This window comes from Coccinella septempunctata, chromosome 6 (genome assembly GCF_907165205.1).
Source record: "Coccinella septempunctata chromosome 6, icCocSept1.1, whole genome shotgun sequence".
NCBI classification, from domain to species: Eukaryota; Metazoa; Arthropoda; class Insecta; order Coleoptera; family Coccinellidae; genus Coccinella; species Coccinella septempunctata.
This window is the reverse complement of record NC_058194.1, coordinates 17,872,354-17,888,287: the sequence shown is the minus strand read 5'-3', so window position 1 is coordinate 17,888,287 and position 15,934 is coordinate 17,872,354. Positions and strand designations below refer to the sequence as shown.

The 15,934-nt window shown below is 33.5% G+C and overlaps 3 protein-coding genes across 3 annotated transcripts in view; 1 reads left to right on the top strand and 2 right to left on the bottom strand.

The window, feature by feature from the left end:
• The window catches only part of LOC123315983 (protein O-mannosyl-transferase TMTC1-like), a 443,528-nt gene that overhangs the window by 164,498 nt on the left and 263,096 nt on the right, over positions 1–15,934 (top strand). The gene's annotated exons all lie outside the window — the stretch shown is intronic.
• LOC123314888 (trypsin-7-like) lies at positions 9–3,466 on the bottom strand. The gene is made up of 3 exons (XM_044900290.1): positions 3,393–3,466; positions 2,820–2,976; positions 9–927 (listed from the first exon to the last, which is right to left on the bottom strand). Exons 1-3 carry the CDS (start codon positions 3,448–3,450, stop codon positions 369–371), a joined length of 774 nt encoding a protein of 257 aa, XP_044756225.1. The 5' UTR covers positions 3,451–3,466; the 3' UTR covers positions 9–368.
• LOC123314887 (trypsin-1-like) lies at positions 5,322–14,329 on the bottom strand. Its single transcript, XM_044900289.1, has 3 exons — positions 14,148–14,329; positions 13,314–13,542; positions 5,322–5,963 (listed from the first exon to the last, which is right to left on the bottom strand). Exons 1-3 carry the CDS (start codon positions 14,182–14,184, stop codon positions 5,387–5,389), a joined length of 843 nt encoding a protein of 280 aa, XP_044756224.1. The 5' UTR covers positions 14,185–14,329; the 3' UTR covers positions 5,322–5,386.

Sequence of the window (15,934 nt, the reverse complement as noted above, 5' to 3'; positions counted from 1 at the left end):
AGCACCTGACTATACTTCTTCCATAAAGCAAAATCGAGGAAAACATTTGTTACAGAGAAACTGTGGAATAAAATAATAGAATTCTTTCCAGAAACGTTATTTTATGTTAATATCGAACAAAACCACTTGAATTTTACATGAGGTGCGTTAACAGACTGAAGATGATTTGCCGATAAATTTTCCATTGCGTAAAATTCAAAATGTTTGAAAGGAATACATAATTTCATGATATTTGTATACCAACACTTATAATACACATTTTTCATTTGCAAACGAGTTTTGCTCATTTATTCCACATTGCGAAAATGGATGTGTTGATATTCAACAATTAGTTTGACTCCATTCATCCAGAATTCATTGAGGGTGCGTTAAACTTTCGTGTACGTTTGTATAAACCCTCTCACTTTTGGAACAGAAGTAAACACTGCAGGGCTCAAAGGGTAAGCACCTGCGTCTCCGGTAAAGGAAACAACCCCATACTGAATACCTTTATAAACAACAGGGCCACCTATGTCTCCAGACGAGGGTCCTGTCCCTCCCAGAAAATAACCCCCACAAAACACGAATTCCGTGATCACCCTGTCAGGGTAACACACTCCGCAAGTTGACTGCGACAATATTGGCAATTCCGCTGATCTCATTTCTTCTGATGAATTGATGTCCGTTTTCGGGTCGGTGAAGCCCCATCCTGCTATCCGTACAAACTGGCCAGGCTCGGGAAGCTTTTCTTCAGCTGTTGGTAGGGTAACGGATTGCGCGTTTTTCGTGAAATTCAGAGGTTGCTGCAAAACAATGATTGCCACGTCCTTTTCGAATGTTACATTATTGTAGTCGGGGTGCGAAATGAACTGACCGGCCCTTATTGTCCTTCCCTTCTGGTTGTAATAACTGGAACCGACTCTCACTTTGATTTCTTCTACCACTGGCCTGCGGAAAAGTGAAAAAACATTCTGATGATTGAAGAATTGAGTGTATTCTGGATAGACGGAAAAATAAACGTAAATGAATTCACACTTTTCTAAAACGGAGGTGGATATTCGAGAGATAACTAAGTTTCTCCACCTGAATCAAATTTTCAATAATGCTGTACAGGGTGGGCAAAATTCGATGGGATTGATGGCAGCTCTATAACCATAAAAGATAGGCGGAAATAGATGTCACGTTTTTGACCTCGATTTTCTAAAGCTCTTTTTTTGTTCTTCAGTCCGCCAATACAGTAACATAATAGCAACCTTCATTTTATTAATTTAAATCCTATGTTCTTTTCACATATTCCAGTCGCATTCTATATAAAAAAGTATCAGTAGAATGCTACATTTGGTTTTCGATATCATTGAAACTTCACGAAATAGGGGCACAAATATTGCTGCTGGCAGAATAATAATACAGGGTGTTTTCTAATTGAATGTCAATATTTTTGTAGGTGATTTTTGGGCACATTTTAAGAGAAAAACTTTATATGAACATATGTCCTAAACGTCTTATCTTTTGAGATACAGGGAGGTAAAATTTTCTAAAATTAATCATTTATTATTTATCAATGTCTACAATACCACTTCAAATATTTCAATGAAATTTATCATACATGTATACTATGAATCAAGAGGCATTTTTTAATGTATCACTTCTTTCTTAATTTCCACCAGTGGCGTTCGTACGTAATTTGACCTAACTATTTTGGCACACATTGATGGTACGCCACAGATTCTTAATGAAATAAAAATTATTTGTGAAATTCCCAATCATTTATCACCAAAATTGATCACTTGACTTTTTTCAATACGATTCACGGTTTGCGTTTAAAAAAATAAAAACCGTTTCTCTGCATGATCATAACAATATCCTTAACACATACCTATGACAATATCATGCAGAGACATACGTAAATTTTATTTTTTAGGTGAAACCCGTGAGTCAGACTAAAACATTTCAAGAGATCAAATTTGCTCATAGTTGAATACAGTCAGTGGCGTGCCACTGAATGTCTAAATAATACCACCCTGTATCTCAAAAGGTAAGACGTTTAGGACATATGTTTATAATGAAGTTCTTATACAACATTTAAAACCTCTAATTCAACCTTCTTCAATATAATTGTTAAACTGAAACTATTTATTATGACACTTCGAAAAAACTTCAAAATTTATTATAAAGTGTCAGTTCGGCCATTCCAGGTAACGCGAATATAATATTTAAGAAAAGCTCTGCGATTTTACATGTTCATATAAAGTTTTCTTCTTAAAATGGGCCCAAATATCACCCCCATAAATATTGACATTAAATTAGGAAACATTCTGCATAATATATGATCTTTTTGCCATGAAATATTACTTATGCATATGCATACTCGTTTAATTATTTGTAATTCATGTTTTGAGAAAAGAGTCATCTATCTGCATCAAGGCTGAAAATTAATGAGCAAAAATCAGCGTCATGCAGAAAAATTTTCCAATTCCAAAAAAGTAACAGCGTAGTCCATATTCGAATCCAACATCTCTTGACTGAATTTGAGATTTATCTTATCACTTTTTCTTCACTTACATAGTTTGCAGTTATATTTATTTGAACTAACACGAAACGTTAGAAATGATGTTTCAGCATATATATTGAAAGTTTCGGAATCAGAATGTTTCATAGAGAAGTTTTCATTCCACTATACTGAGCAATGAAATATTTATTTCAGAACATTCACGTAGACAGTGAATAAACAAATTATTTCAATGTAGTCTGTATTCGTAAAACTGTTATTTGAATACAGCAATAAGGGTTTTAATTATAATTATTTTGAGGTGATATTGGAATCAATGATGCCATCTTACCTTTCACATGTTGCAGCTGTAAGGATAAATTGATCACTCAAAATACTTCCAGCACAGTAGTATACATTTTTATAACGGAGAGATACCAGGAACGGTATATCTTGAATTTCATAAAGATGACCACCAGTTATTCGGCGAAATCTATTGGATGATAGCCCTGGAAAACCGTTATGCGTGCAACTTAAAAAAAAATTTCAAATTGGAGATGTCCAAAATTTAAAATTATAAATTATAATTCAATGGAGGTTTCGTTGCCTCAGAAAATTCAAAACAACCCGTCTACAAGAAAGGATCGAGACACATTCGAAACAATAATAATAATACTAATTTCGCATAAGTAACAGAGTAACATCTCATATTGAAAACTCATTTTATGTGTGCAAGTACCATGTGCCTATTTCAAAACTTTGGCATAAGCACATTACCTTCTGTTCGTAAGTAACTTTAAGTAGAAATTTCATACACTTTTTGAAATAATTTACTGAAAATCAATGTGAAAGAAACTTGTACCTTTCCACTAAATGAATCGAAATAATCTGAAGAAACCCGAATTACAGAATTATGAAAAAATACCTGACGACTCAGAAAGTACACGGAATATATAGAAGCAACTCAGTAAAATAGACCACATATCAAGTGATGCGATGTTTCTGTTACAGACTTGAAATGAGTTACATACATTTTTACTCATGTTTTATCAAAAAGGAAAAATAAATATTTTGAGTATGAAATTTTTATTGCTAACTGCGTATAACATTTTCTGTCTTGAAATTCAATCAATTTTCTTTATGCTCATTTCTTCAATGATGTACAGTGAATTTCGCAGTTTGTGTTATTTTCAGTACCCCAAATCTTATTTGAAATCATGAATGAACCCCACTAGAAATATACCACTCCGCTGATTAACAAATCTGAAATTTTATAAACTGTCTCATCAAAAGTATACCTCGAAGGGTAAAATGCTTGAGACGAGCTCGTGGGGAGCCAACCAAGTACTTCACCGAGACTTTGAATATTCTCTTCTTGTAATTTTTTTTTCTCATATTTGCAATTGAAAATGTTTGTCTATGAAACTCCCTATTCTTTAATTTTTTTCTGAAAGAAACAAACTACGCAAGCGTTGTAAATTCAGCATCGGTCAATTCATTAGAAAACATAGGTACTCGTATATTTGGTAGGGGCCTAGTATTTATGAAGCTTCCCAACTGATCGACCTGTTCTAGAGTTTCATCCTCCTGATATCTGTTTGAAGGTTTTCTGGCGGTCTTACTAGGATTTTGGTTTTGTCAATATTGAGTCTAAGGCCTAAAGCTTCGTATATATGTTTACAGGTGTCCAACATTATCTGTAAATCCTCTGGGCTGCTAGCGATAAGTGTGTGGTTGGTGACTATCCAGAGTGTGGAAGAATCTTTAGGTCACGGTCACTTTTGCAGATATTATTATTTCTCTGTATATGACGGAAAAAAAAAATAAAACTCCTTATAATAGATATTTTTAAATAAAAGTCAGTGGCGTATTCAAAGAATTTTTTTAGTGCACTGATTTCAAGATGGGGCACAAATTTGGTAAATTTTGAAGTGAACACCCTGCATATTTTTACGTAAAATTTCTGTAATTTTTTTCTGAACACAATAAATTTCAGCTTCAAACATCAGAAAAATCCATATTTACGTGTGTATTTTCAACAGTTGGTCATGAATTCTTTCAGGCATGCATTAAATTACTATATACCTTTTTTAAAACGCCATGTGATTCAAACCCATTTATTCAATTATATTTTCAATATAAACTCAAAATATCACTCTTCAACATAAACTACGATATTTTGAGTCTATGTTTGGAAGATAATTAAATATATAGGTTTGAATCAGAGGGTTTCTTAAAAAAGGTATAATTATATGCACGTGTGAAAGAATTCATGGCCTACTGGCTAAAATTTACTAAAGACTAGGTTGTGATACATAAATGTATTCAGAAAAAAAAAATATAAGTTAAAATTAACAGGGTGTTCCATTCAAAAAATGCCAAGTTTGTACCCAAAATCTGCAAAATTGGACAGATTTGTTTGGCCCTGTATTTCGGGAACAAAAGTAATTGGAATATTTCTGTTTGTGGATTTAAAAGTTTTACAAAAAAGTGATACGGGTTAGCGGAAACCGCATGTCTCTATCTTTAATAATAGCTGAGATACAGTGCAGTCCCAACCAAAATGGGATACAGTGTTCTCCGTGCTGGATGACCCTTCCTGGTCCTATAATATAAAACTGCTTCATTTATTTCATTTGAGGTGTTTTGAGTCGATGATTTATGTTAATAAGCTTGCAACCACCTAGAAAAAGGTTCCCGCCTCCATAATTTAAATTCAATTATGGATGATCGTCAAGGAAAATTTCTTTATCCGATCAACTATTCTGAAGATAACACAACATTGTATCAAATTTTGATAAAAAAAAACACAGTTGAGAAATATATGTTTTGTGCTTCACTCAAACATTGCAAGAATTTTGAAAAATCTTTAATGTAGAGTTGCCTTAAAAAAATATACAAAACACAGATTTTGTGGTTTTATTCACACGATACTTTTTTCTCTCTAATCTTGGATTTTCCTTTAATGAATTTCAAAGCTTTCTTCACCGATGCGTAAACGCCGGGGTGTTCCGCGGAGGCACAGCCTATCCCCCATGACACAACTCCAATTTGAACATCGTCTAAGATAAGAGGGCCACCACTATCTCCTGAGCATGCGTCTTTCCCACCTTCCGGTGCAGCGGCACAAATCATGGTTTCGTCGACCACATACCTTGGATAAAGTTTTTTACATTTCCTTCTAGATATAATCGGAACATCTGTTGCCATCAAATGTCGAGACATTTTTTTAGATTCCGCATCAAGTTGACCAAAACCAGAAACTGTTGCGAACGTGCCTGGTTCAGGATCTGGGTCGTTTCGATGAGGTAAATTGACTGGTTTCACCTTGTCGGAATAAACCAGTTCTTCTGTCAGTTTCAACAGTGCAATGTCATAAATGAAATCCTGCACTTGATATTTTGGATGCTCTATTTTATAACTTATCTCGTAAACCATTCCGCCTCTATCCATGTAGGTCGACCCCACTCTGACTGTCATCTGCGAAGTCGATAATCTGAAAAAATTATTCCTTCAGTGGGCTGAAAATTGTTTCCTATTCAAAGTAATGCTTTTGCGTATGAAAGTTATCGTTTAGCAAGATGTGCTTTTATGGAGTGAAAATATTTGTTGAACTGTATAATTACAGAATTTCTCTATTCGAAGAAGCTGCTTTGTCTGAGAGCTTTTTGTATATCTTATGTATACAGGGCCTTTTAGACGTTTTACAGAAAACAAATCATAGTTCTGTGCTCAAAATTTGCACGTTGAACAATGAACTTTCAATCTAAAATATTTTCAAACTTCCGGTTATACATGGAACAGCCTACTACATCCTTATTCAAAATAGCACACCCAGTATATTTTCGATTCGTAAGATAGCTCATTTGCTTTTCAAGTGAACGTAACTTGAAATTAGGAGTGCCTCAAGGATCTGTTCATGGACCACTTTTGTTCCTTCTATTCATAAATGACCTTCCATCAAATTTGAAGAAAAAACTCCTACGCTTACTAAACTGTGATCGCTCAGTGCTCAGGTTAACCAGGATAATTTTATATGCTGACGATTCCAGGCATAGCTGTTACTGTAGATACGTTGGAGGAGTTGCAAAGCTTATGTGAATTACTTGTGCAAAGTTTTGATGAACGGTGTCTTAGGAACCGTATTAGAATGAACGTTGATAAAACGAATGCATTCATTTTAGTTTGTCCAGCTTCGATGAAGACATATTTATTGTTCGTTACCTGGATATAATTATCACAGCTTAAAGTCAACAATTCCTATTTTGCATCAAGTAGAGTAAGGAGCGTCCTTCCATTAACATCTATAAATAATTAACATCTACTATTGCTTGGTGTATAGCCAACTGACTTATAATATTCTGCTATGGGGTAACTGTTCCGAAACAAACAGAGTTTTTATTATTCAGAAACGAATACTCCGTTTGATTTTCAACTGTCAATTGTCATCCGCGTTCGTCTTGCAGGCGCATCTTCAAAGAAAATGATATTTTTACTCTGGCCTCTTTGTTAATTTTCAGGTGTGTTATGTATGTGAAAGAAAATTAGGACAGTATTGTGAAACTCTCTAGTTTCCATTCTCATAATACGAGAAATATGGACTAATTATATTTCCTAATTATATTTCCCCATGCATAAAACTACGAAATTCGAAATGTCTCCATTTTATCAAGGTGTCAAACTTTTCAATCCCCTTCCTCGTTACATACAATGTATTCGAAAAATAAATTCATCATGGTAGTTGAGGATTTGTTACTGAAACAGTGCTTTAAAGTGTCCATGATTATTATTGTTATGTCTTTGAAAAATGTTGACTCAATAATGAGCATGTACGAGTATGTCTAAATATTGTAATGCATAAATTTTGACTTGTCCTTTGCATAAATCTTATGTGTCAAAAGATGAATAAATATCTATCTATCTATCTATTCATATCTTACATCTAACTGCCCAATTACAGGTGTAAACAGGTAATAATCACAGGTAACATACATTCATACTTGTTTGATAATACCTCAAGCCGTCGTCAGCCGAGGTTAACTAGATAAGAACCAGAGAAAAATTAGTTTCTTATTAATAAATAGAAATTTTCTCTAAGCTGAACAATTTTAAGGAAAAACATATCAACTGAGGGTAAACCATTCAAGCTTCTGCAGATGGATACCCGAGGGATTATGAAAATTATGTTGGGTATTGGTGACACTGATTCTAAAAGTTAAATTTGTTCTGGATATACCTAATGCGGGGTGTATTGAAATTCAACAGAGATATCAGATACATAAAATCGACTGGACCATGAACTAGTTTGAATGCAAATATTGAACCTGAAATTTCTCTCTTCTTTTTCAAACTTTCATAGTCAAACTTACAATCGTTTACCCCTTTCCAGACATCGTTTACATTTTCAATATATCGTTGTTACATTGTATGTAATTGAATTCTTTGCTAATAAGTTTTCTTGAACGACTTTACATTTACTCTTATTTAAAGGCAGCTCATTCACAGTAAACCATTCATATCAAATTCCAATATATTACTGAAGCATATACGAGGATGTATTGATATCTAGTCAGTTTAGACCGAATCCATGCATAAAAAAAATATTGCGCTACCATAGCAACGAACAATAACTCATTAGAAGTGTCACTGTGAAGTTTGAAGTAAAAAAAGTAAACCAGAGTTACGCAATAAATTGCACCGAAATTGTGAAAATAGAAAAATTGGAGATTCGAGCCATCATCAAGTACCTGTATTTAAAAGGTAAGCAGATTCACGGAAAAATGCTTAATACCCTTGGTGAAAAATTGGACAGCATTGAAGATGATGACCGATCGGGAAGGCCAGTTTCTGTGTCAGTCCCCGAAAATATCGATGCAGTTCATGACATTATTTTATCAGACCGTCGAATTGGGCTATATTCGGATATCTGAAGCACTGGATATTTCATACGAACGTGTTCATTATATAGTTCACGTCAATTTGGACATGAGAAAAATTACTGCAAAATGGATCCCGAAATGTTTGAATGTTGACCAAAAGCGTGCAAGGGTAGAAGCATCGCATTCGATCTATGCTCGATTTGAAAACGATGTATACTTCTTAAACCAAATTTTTACTATGGTTGAGACTTGGGTACATTTCTATGATCCAGAAACAGAGCAACAATCGATAGAATGGCGACACTCTGGTTCTCCAGGACCTAGGAAGTTTCGTGTCCAAAAATCTGCTGGAAAAGTTCTTGCTTCAGTTTTTTGGGATTGCCATCATTATTGTTCTTTTGGAAAAGGGTAGAACAATAACCGGAGATTACTATTCGACATTACTGACCACTCTACGGTAAAAAATTAAAGAAAAAAGACGCGGAAAGCTATCCAAAGGTGTTTTGTTCTTTGCCGGATAACGCGCCTGCACACAAATCTCATGATGCCATGCAAAAAATTCTTGATTTAAGGTTTGAACCCCCTTATTTGGCTCCATCCGAATATCCTCTCTTTTCTCAACTAAAAAAAAGTTTGAAAGAGGAGATCTGCTTTGCAGAGCAAGAAGAAACATTATTTTTGAAAGGTCTAGAGACGTTGCAGGTTCGCTGTAATAAATGTATCCAAGTAAGAGGAGAATATGTTTTGTAAAAAATATTTTGACATTGGAATTTTGTTTGGTTCTATAGTAGGCTAAGAATTTTTCAATATATCCTCGTAAATAACCTATTTATCGTGAATCGCTCTGAAACTCTTGAGATCATCCGCAAACGAAAATTTCTTCAAGCTAATTGCATTACATACATCATAAAAAAAATTATAAATTAAAGGGGTCCTATATTAGAACCCTGAGGTACCCCTGAGCGTGCAATAAAATGAAATGACTTGACGCCTCTACTCCACATATAAATGTCTGCGAATGAGAAATGATTTCAACAACATCACATTATTCGGTGTAATATCAAAACGACTTTACTTCCTCAAAAGCAATTTGTCGAAAGCTCTACTAAAGTCAGTGTAAATCACGTTGATCTTTCTACGATTATCTGAACCATCCGATATATATTGTATAAGGGTAAAACAGTACCTCTAACCCATAAAACCATGTAAACATTCAGTTAATTTATTAGATACATATAAATAAGTCTAGTCGAAAAGCCAATTTCCAAATAACTTGAAAAAAGCGGAGAAGAGGACAATAGGTCTATAATTTCTAATTAATATCAGCAGCTTTTTCCGACTTGAACACTGGCCAAATACGTAACACCTTCCAAATTTTAGGAAATTTGTTAGTGTTTAAAATAAAATTTTAAATAAACAACAAAGGTTCAAGGAGAACATTCATATGACTCTTAACTAGTTTAGTTGGGATATTGTTTGGACCACAGCTTATTTTACAGCTTATCAAGAGTTAACTGTACTTCAGGTGAGAACTCAACGAAAAACAGTCGACTTTTTTCCACTTCAAACATAACAAATTCAATAATGATTCAAATTTAAAAAATAAAACCTTATCCCATAATGCAAAACCTTTAGGAAAGAAATTTTAGATCTTCAGTGGATTCCTCGTCAAGAAGTCCTGTAGAAGGTTTCAGATTTGTAACAAAGACGAAATTTATGAGAAGTTTTGGAAACCGTCAAAATCTAAATTTTTGCTACTAAATCAAAGCCGAAGGATCGTAGGATGCTACGGTTTGCACCATTCCCTATTTCTCTGTGAAAGAGTTCCAAAAGTGGTCATCTTCGTTATTTTAGCTCTTCTAGTTTCCGAGATTCCCTCAGTGACTCACAATTAGGGACACCCTGTACACTGTACAGTGTATCCCAAAAGAATTAGCCCCATGAAAAATATTAACTGGAATATTCTGAGAATGAAATTCCAGGTACTACAAGGATTTGATACTAATTCCTTAAAAGGTAACTCAAATGCTTCCATTGCTCCCTAGACTAAGAAGATTGAAAACCTTGTAGAGATGACCTAACAGAGGATTCGTTTCAGCTTGAGTTTCGAGCGTTAGGGGAATTATCGCCATTCGAGAGTGAAAAAATCAAGGACGAGTGTTTTTGCGGAACAAAAGCGGGGAACGTGATAAACCGACGTCTTGGATCCTTCCAAGGGTTCTCTTTAATATTTCACAGAGCTCAAAGACTCTCAAAAATTACGAGAAAGCCATTATCTCCACTGGAAGAAGTTCAGCGATGGAGTTCGCGCGAGTTGATGCCCTACAAAAGGTATACCTAGAAGGCCTCATCTTATTTTCAACGCGAAAATATCAAAACATTTCGCGTTACATTCTCATTGAAACCTCCTTAATCTTCTCATGAAAAAATATTTGCGGAATAAACATAAATGGACGACTTTACGCTGAGTTGGTTTCTTTGTTAAGTTAGGGAAATTTACGGAAGCTTGAATAATATGCCTTGAATCAATAATAACTTTTCTTAATTTTCAGGCGAATTTGTCATATTGAAATAATGATAAAACAGAATACAAGAAAGCGCAAATAATATTCAAAAAACCTTAGATTAATAAAAAAAACTAAGTAATGGAAGGATTCTTTTGAAAACATTGAACCTCGAGATATATTTCTTTGAATCAGTGTTTTTTTCTACTGATAGTGTGTATTTCACTTCGAGAAGAGACAAGAGAATACTGAATCAGATTTCACAGTAACATTACTAAGCAGTCAATTCAAAAATTTACCGAACTTATAAATAGTCCGTGATATATCGAAGAAATGGCAAATGAATCCCCATTGAACCAAACAATGTACAGGGTGGGCAAAACTCGTTGTCTACTGACAGTATCTCGAGAACCATAGCAGCTAGAAGAAATCAGGTGACATATTTCCTAGTTCATTTTCAGAGATACAAAGAATGGTGAATACCGTAGCCTCCTACGATTCTCCGTTCTTGAATTATTAGCAATGAATAAGATTTTGACGATTTCGAAAAGTTCTCATGACTTTTTTGTCTTTGAAGTTACAGGTCTGAAACTTGAACCTTCTGCAGTAACATTTTTAGATAGAATCCACTGACGAGCTCAAAATATTCTTTTCATTTCGAATCTCAGTCGTACTTTCTTTTCATTAAATGCAAACTTTCATTGAATTTGTTATTTTGAATTGGTAAAAAATCTGTTTTCCGTAGATTCTACGTATGAAAGTGCCATTTCCATTGAAAAAAAAAATTAGTCTGATACTGCAGAGTTTTGAAAATTTGAAAATTTTGACCCCCCCCTCATAAGTACAAAGAGTGTTGGGTTATGAGGTTATCATTTCTGTAAAATATTCTGCTTAATTCGTAGGAATTCTAAATTTCATTTCTTTCAGTGCAAACTTTCATTGAATTTGTTATTTTTGAATTGAAAAAAAACTTTTTCAGTAATAATATGTAAAAGTAATCCAATAGTTTTATACTACAGTTATTAATTCTTAGTAGGCGTTACCATAGTTCTAGTTTTAAGTTCTGTTATTCATAATAATTATTCATAATAAGTTATTGAGAAAATAGTCATATTGCTAAACTTATTTCACTTGAGATTCTGACTTTTAAAACCAATTTTACTTCAATATGATTTTACTTAATTTTTTAATGTTTCTAATGACATTTTTTTTTTAGTTTAGGTTAAAATCTGTTAAAAGTTTCAGGTGAGAATAAAGAATATTATAAATAACATAAAAGTGATCCGCCAGTAGACCAGAAATTTTGCCCACCCTGTTTTCAATACATCGTCGAATGAAACAAATTTTTTTGAAAAGGTGCTGATTATTCAGAGATTAAGTCGTATTTTTGATGGCGTGTCATTACACAATATAAAACAATTAAAGTTTCATCATATGTTGTCGAAATGTAACAATGGATAATAGGGATAATACTTTTCTACATAACTATACTCCATCCACTTTTATAAAAGCACTGCGCCGGCCTGAAAATTTGACACATTCCACAATGTAGAGTACAAAAATGTGAGGTTATGATGACGCTTGTTAAAACATTTTTGGGTTTTAAATCAGCGCTATGCTGTCTTTTCTACGTAGTCCATGGAAAGGACAAGTGATCAGTTTTTAAATGTATCATTTATTAATTTTGCTATGAGAAAAAATCAAATTATCCACACATAATCGGCATTTGCTTGAGAAGAATTAATGTTGCTTATCTTCTTTGGCAAATGTGAAAGACGTTACAGTTGTTGAATTTAAAAAAATCGACCCAAAGATGCATTGATAGAGAATGGGTATAATATGTAATTAATGGTTAATTACATGCAAAAATGTTGAATTCTTCAACTTATTTTATCGCCATCCACTTAAATCACAATATTTCTAACTGAGGAAACATTCAAATGAAATATAAGTCGTTTAGATTCAGATGACACATAATATAAATAGAGGTATGTTCGATACCGCCTGATATTGCACATTTCAAAATACCAAGTTCACTATTTGAATGAGCGGCGTTCAATTCTGAATAGATTTCTGATTCTCTGTCTTCTCTCTCCTTCAATTCTTCATATTCGGCATTTTTGTAATATTAACTAATGACATTTCATTAGTGAGTTTTATCTTACGCCATTCTAGTTACACAAACTTAAGAAGATTATTTCATGTCCAACCGAGTGCTTTTATGAATTTGAATGGAGTATACATAATAATACATCTCACGAAAGAGATGATTTTGATCCTTCGATCTCTAAGATGAAAATCTTTATTGACAACCTTATGATTTTTTAGTTATATACCAATGTATAACTATCACATAAATATATTCTGTTTAGTTTTTCATTTGAGAAAGATTATATGAGGTATTGAATATATAATTTCGAGAAAACTTTCTACATTCCCCCAAAAATAATTCCTGTTACTTACCCGTGAGTGCAATGGGCAGCTGTCAATATGAAATAAGGATTAATTATGCTACCTCCACAATTATGTTTTTTGTAATAGGTAATGGCAACTTGCCATGGAAACTCTGTTATGTCTGCTTCATATCCTCCCACTATTCTTTGAGTAGTATTTTCTGACGAATCATCACCTTGCAAAATATTAGTTTCCTTTTGAGAGCCATCTTCATTAGAAACTTGTGATCTCATGCATACTGAAATATGAATACAGTATAGCATATCAGTTTTAGGATCAAATAAACCAGATCACAGACCAGATATCTTGATTCTGTATCCAGATCGAAATATTTTTGGTCCAACAATTCTTATCATATGGCTCACATGAAGAGACTGAAAAAATTTGCGAGAAACTGGTATGCCACTTCAGACAACTTAACAACACTTTCCTTGAATAATATGACGTTTTGCAAAACAGCCCAACTAAAGAAATCTTGGCATACTGCATTTTATCGATAAACTAATAATCATGGGATTACCATGAATATTTTACATAATGTCATTCAGAGATGAAAAATGTATATAGAAAGAGAGAGGCTGCAAAAAAGAAATAATCACATTTTCCGAAGAAATTCTGTGTTTTTCCAGGGATTAAGTCACAGGAGAATTGAGAGCCAATGGCTCACCTTCCGAAAGCAGAATTGGTAATTCTGAACATGTTCTCTGAAGAACTTTTCAATAGCACAACACAAAATGATTTATTATTCTATATTGAAATGAGAATATTGATTTGAAGTCATCGTATTTCCCTCCAACTATTAATTTGAACTGTTTTCAAATCCGTGTTTGTTTGTATACTCACCAAAAGTCATCATGAAAACCATAATCCCTGTCTTCATTGTATTGGTCAGTTAGAATCGATCAATACTTGACACTATTTTCGAACGAATAATTGAAGTACTTTATTAGAATCAATTAATGACAATGGTATGATAATCGAATTTAATTACACTTTGTGCACGACTGTAATGGACTTGCTCATAAACTTTTCAGAGTTTCACTACGAATAAATGAAAATTTCATTAACTATAATCAATTCTCGATGGAAATATGATGGGAAATTTTTATTTCATTGATCCTTCCTACGTAAGTACTATGAACATAAGATTAGCTAACTGCTTGATAAAATTTTCCACTACAAAGCATTAAATATACGAATAAAGTGTGATTGTGGACTCGCGTCAAAAAAACAATCATTATGTTGGGGAAATTTCAACTTTTTTAAGTGACTCAATCCAGAATCAATTGATTACGATATTCATCGCACAATTTTCCAACCAGTTTTTGTAGATCCAAGAAAGTAGACTAGTAGACAGCATCATCTCCTCAAGCCTATATTTCTGTCAACAAGCTCAGTTGCATTTCTCAAACTAGAAAGTCAAAAATATCCATGACAATAATATAATACACAGGGTAACCTAGTGTTAAACCCTTCAGGATCACTTTATCAGGTAAAAATAAGTATTTTATTTCCACAACAAGATTTGTCCTAACTTATTTCTCTTTTTGTTATATAGTGTGTTTAGAAAAAAGATATTTTTATAATTGCTCAAAAACGTTTCAAGTTGTTTTGGATAATACTTGACATGTTGATTTGCGGCAAAAGGGTTTCCTTTTTATAACCCATGAATTGAATTATTGATACCAGTGTCATACCACAAGGTAATACAACTGACAAATCATTTCATGCTACTGATTTTCTACATGTTCATTCATAATTTTTGAAGTGATCAATTGAAAATGAATTTTTCTGTTTCCTAATTTTTTTTTCGAATCTAGCTTCGTTTTCGAGAAAATCTCTTTTTTCTGTAAATCGAAGAAAGTTAGTACATGTGATTTTGAGAATGAAAATGATAAACCCATCCTGACGTTAGAAGGTTCAACCTTATTGAATTATTTTTCAGTATAATAACCGTGATCAGGAATTTATTGTATTAATCATTCCCACTGAACTTATTTTATTACAAATAAAATACAAAGATGAATATTAAGTTTTAATTCCAAAACCAAAGCTAAAAAAACACTCCGATCTGAACAATTCGAATCACTAGTAAAAAATTTCCTGGATACGCCTTCAAGCTGGATTACGATATCGTAAATCTTTCTCCTATTTTATCGACAAGTTTGTTTTCAGAAGTTGGTGTCAAATAGTTCCATATTTTATCACCCCGTTGTTCTCTATTTGAATGCAGACTATAAACGGGGACCGTTATCAGTGGTGTGCATTGAAATTTTGATGCTGAAACAGGAAATTAAATTTTTATGGTCTCCTGATAAGGTGCGAAGAGTGCAATCATGTGAACCTATTGGACTTTAATGTTATGCGAGCAGGTCAGCCTTTATAAGTATAAATCACCAATTTTTATGCGTTCACATGACATGCCGCCGTGAGCATCATAGCCCTTCGAGCTAGATTTATGACGCCGCCAACCCTCAATATTTATGCCATCAAAACAACGCAACGCGTAGAACAATCTAGCCGATGAATGTATCGGCAAATCTGCATAGGTATGGACAATTTTGTTTGGAAAATATATCATCGGGAATGTAAATTTTGCGTTCTCGTCTGGACGGCAACAACTTTTTGAC

What these genes read in the sequence shown, in the direction of transcription:
- LOC123314888 (XM_044900290.1), bottom strand. Translation starts at nt 3,450, where the DNA reads ATGTGGTCTATTTTACTGAGTTGCTTCTATATATTCCGTGTACTTTCT. An exon ending in TGTACTTTCTGAGTCGTCAG is followed by an intron (nt 2,977 to 3,392) that starts GTATTTTTTCAT and finishes ACGGTTTTCCAG; the next exon opens with GGCTATCATCCAATAGATTT. An exon ending in ACAGCTGCAACATGTGAAAG is followed by an intron (nt 928 to 2,819) that starts GTAAGATGGCAT and finishes ACTTTTCCGCAG; the next exon opens with GCCAGTGGTAGAAGAAATCA.
- LOC123314887 (XM_044900289.1), bottom strand. Translation starts at nt 14,184, where the DNA reads ATGAAGACAGGGATTATGGTTTTCATGATGACTTTTG. An exon ending in GGTTTTCATGATGACTTTTG is followed by an intron (nt 13,543 to 14,147) that starts GTGAGTATACAA and finishes TTCATATTTCAG; the next exon opens with TATGCATGAGATCACAAGTT. An exon ending in GCTGCCCATTGCACTCACGG is followed by an intron (nt 5,964 to 13,313) that starts GTAAGTAACAGG and finishes TAATTTTTTCAG; the next exon opens with ATTATCGACTTCGCAGATGA.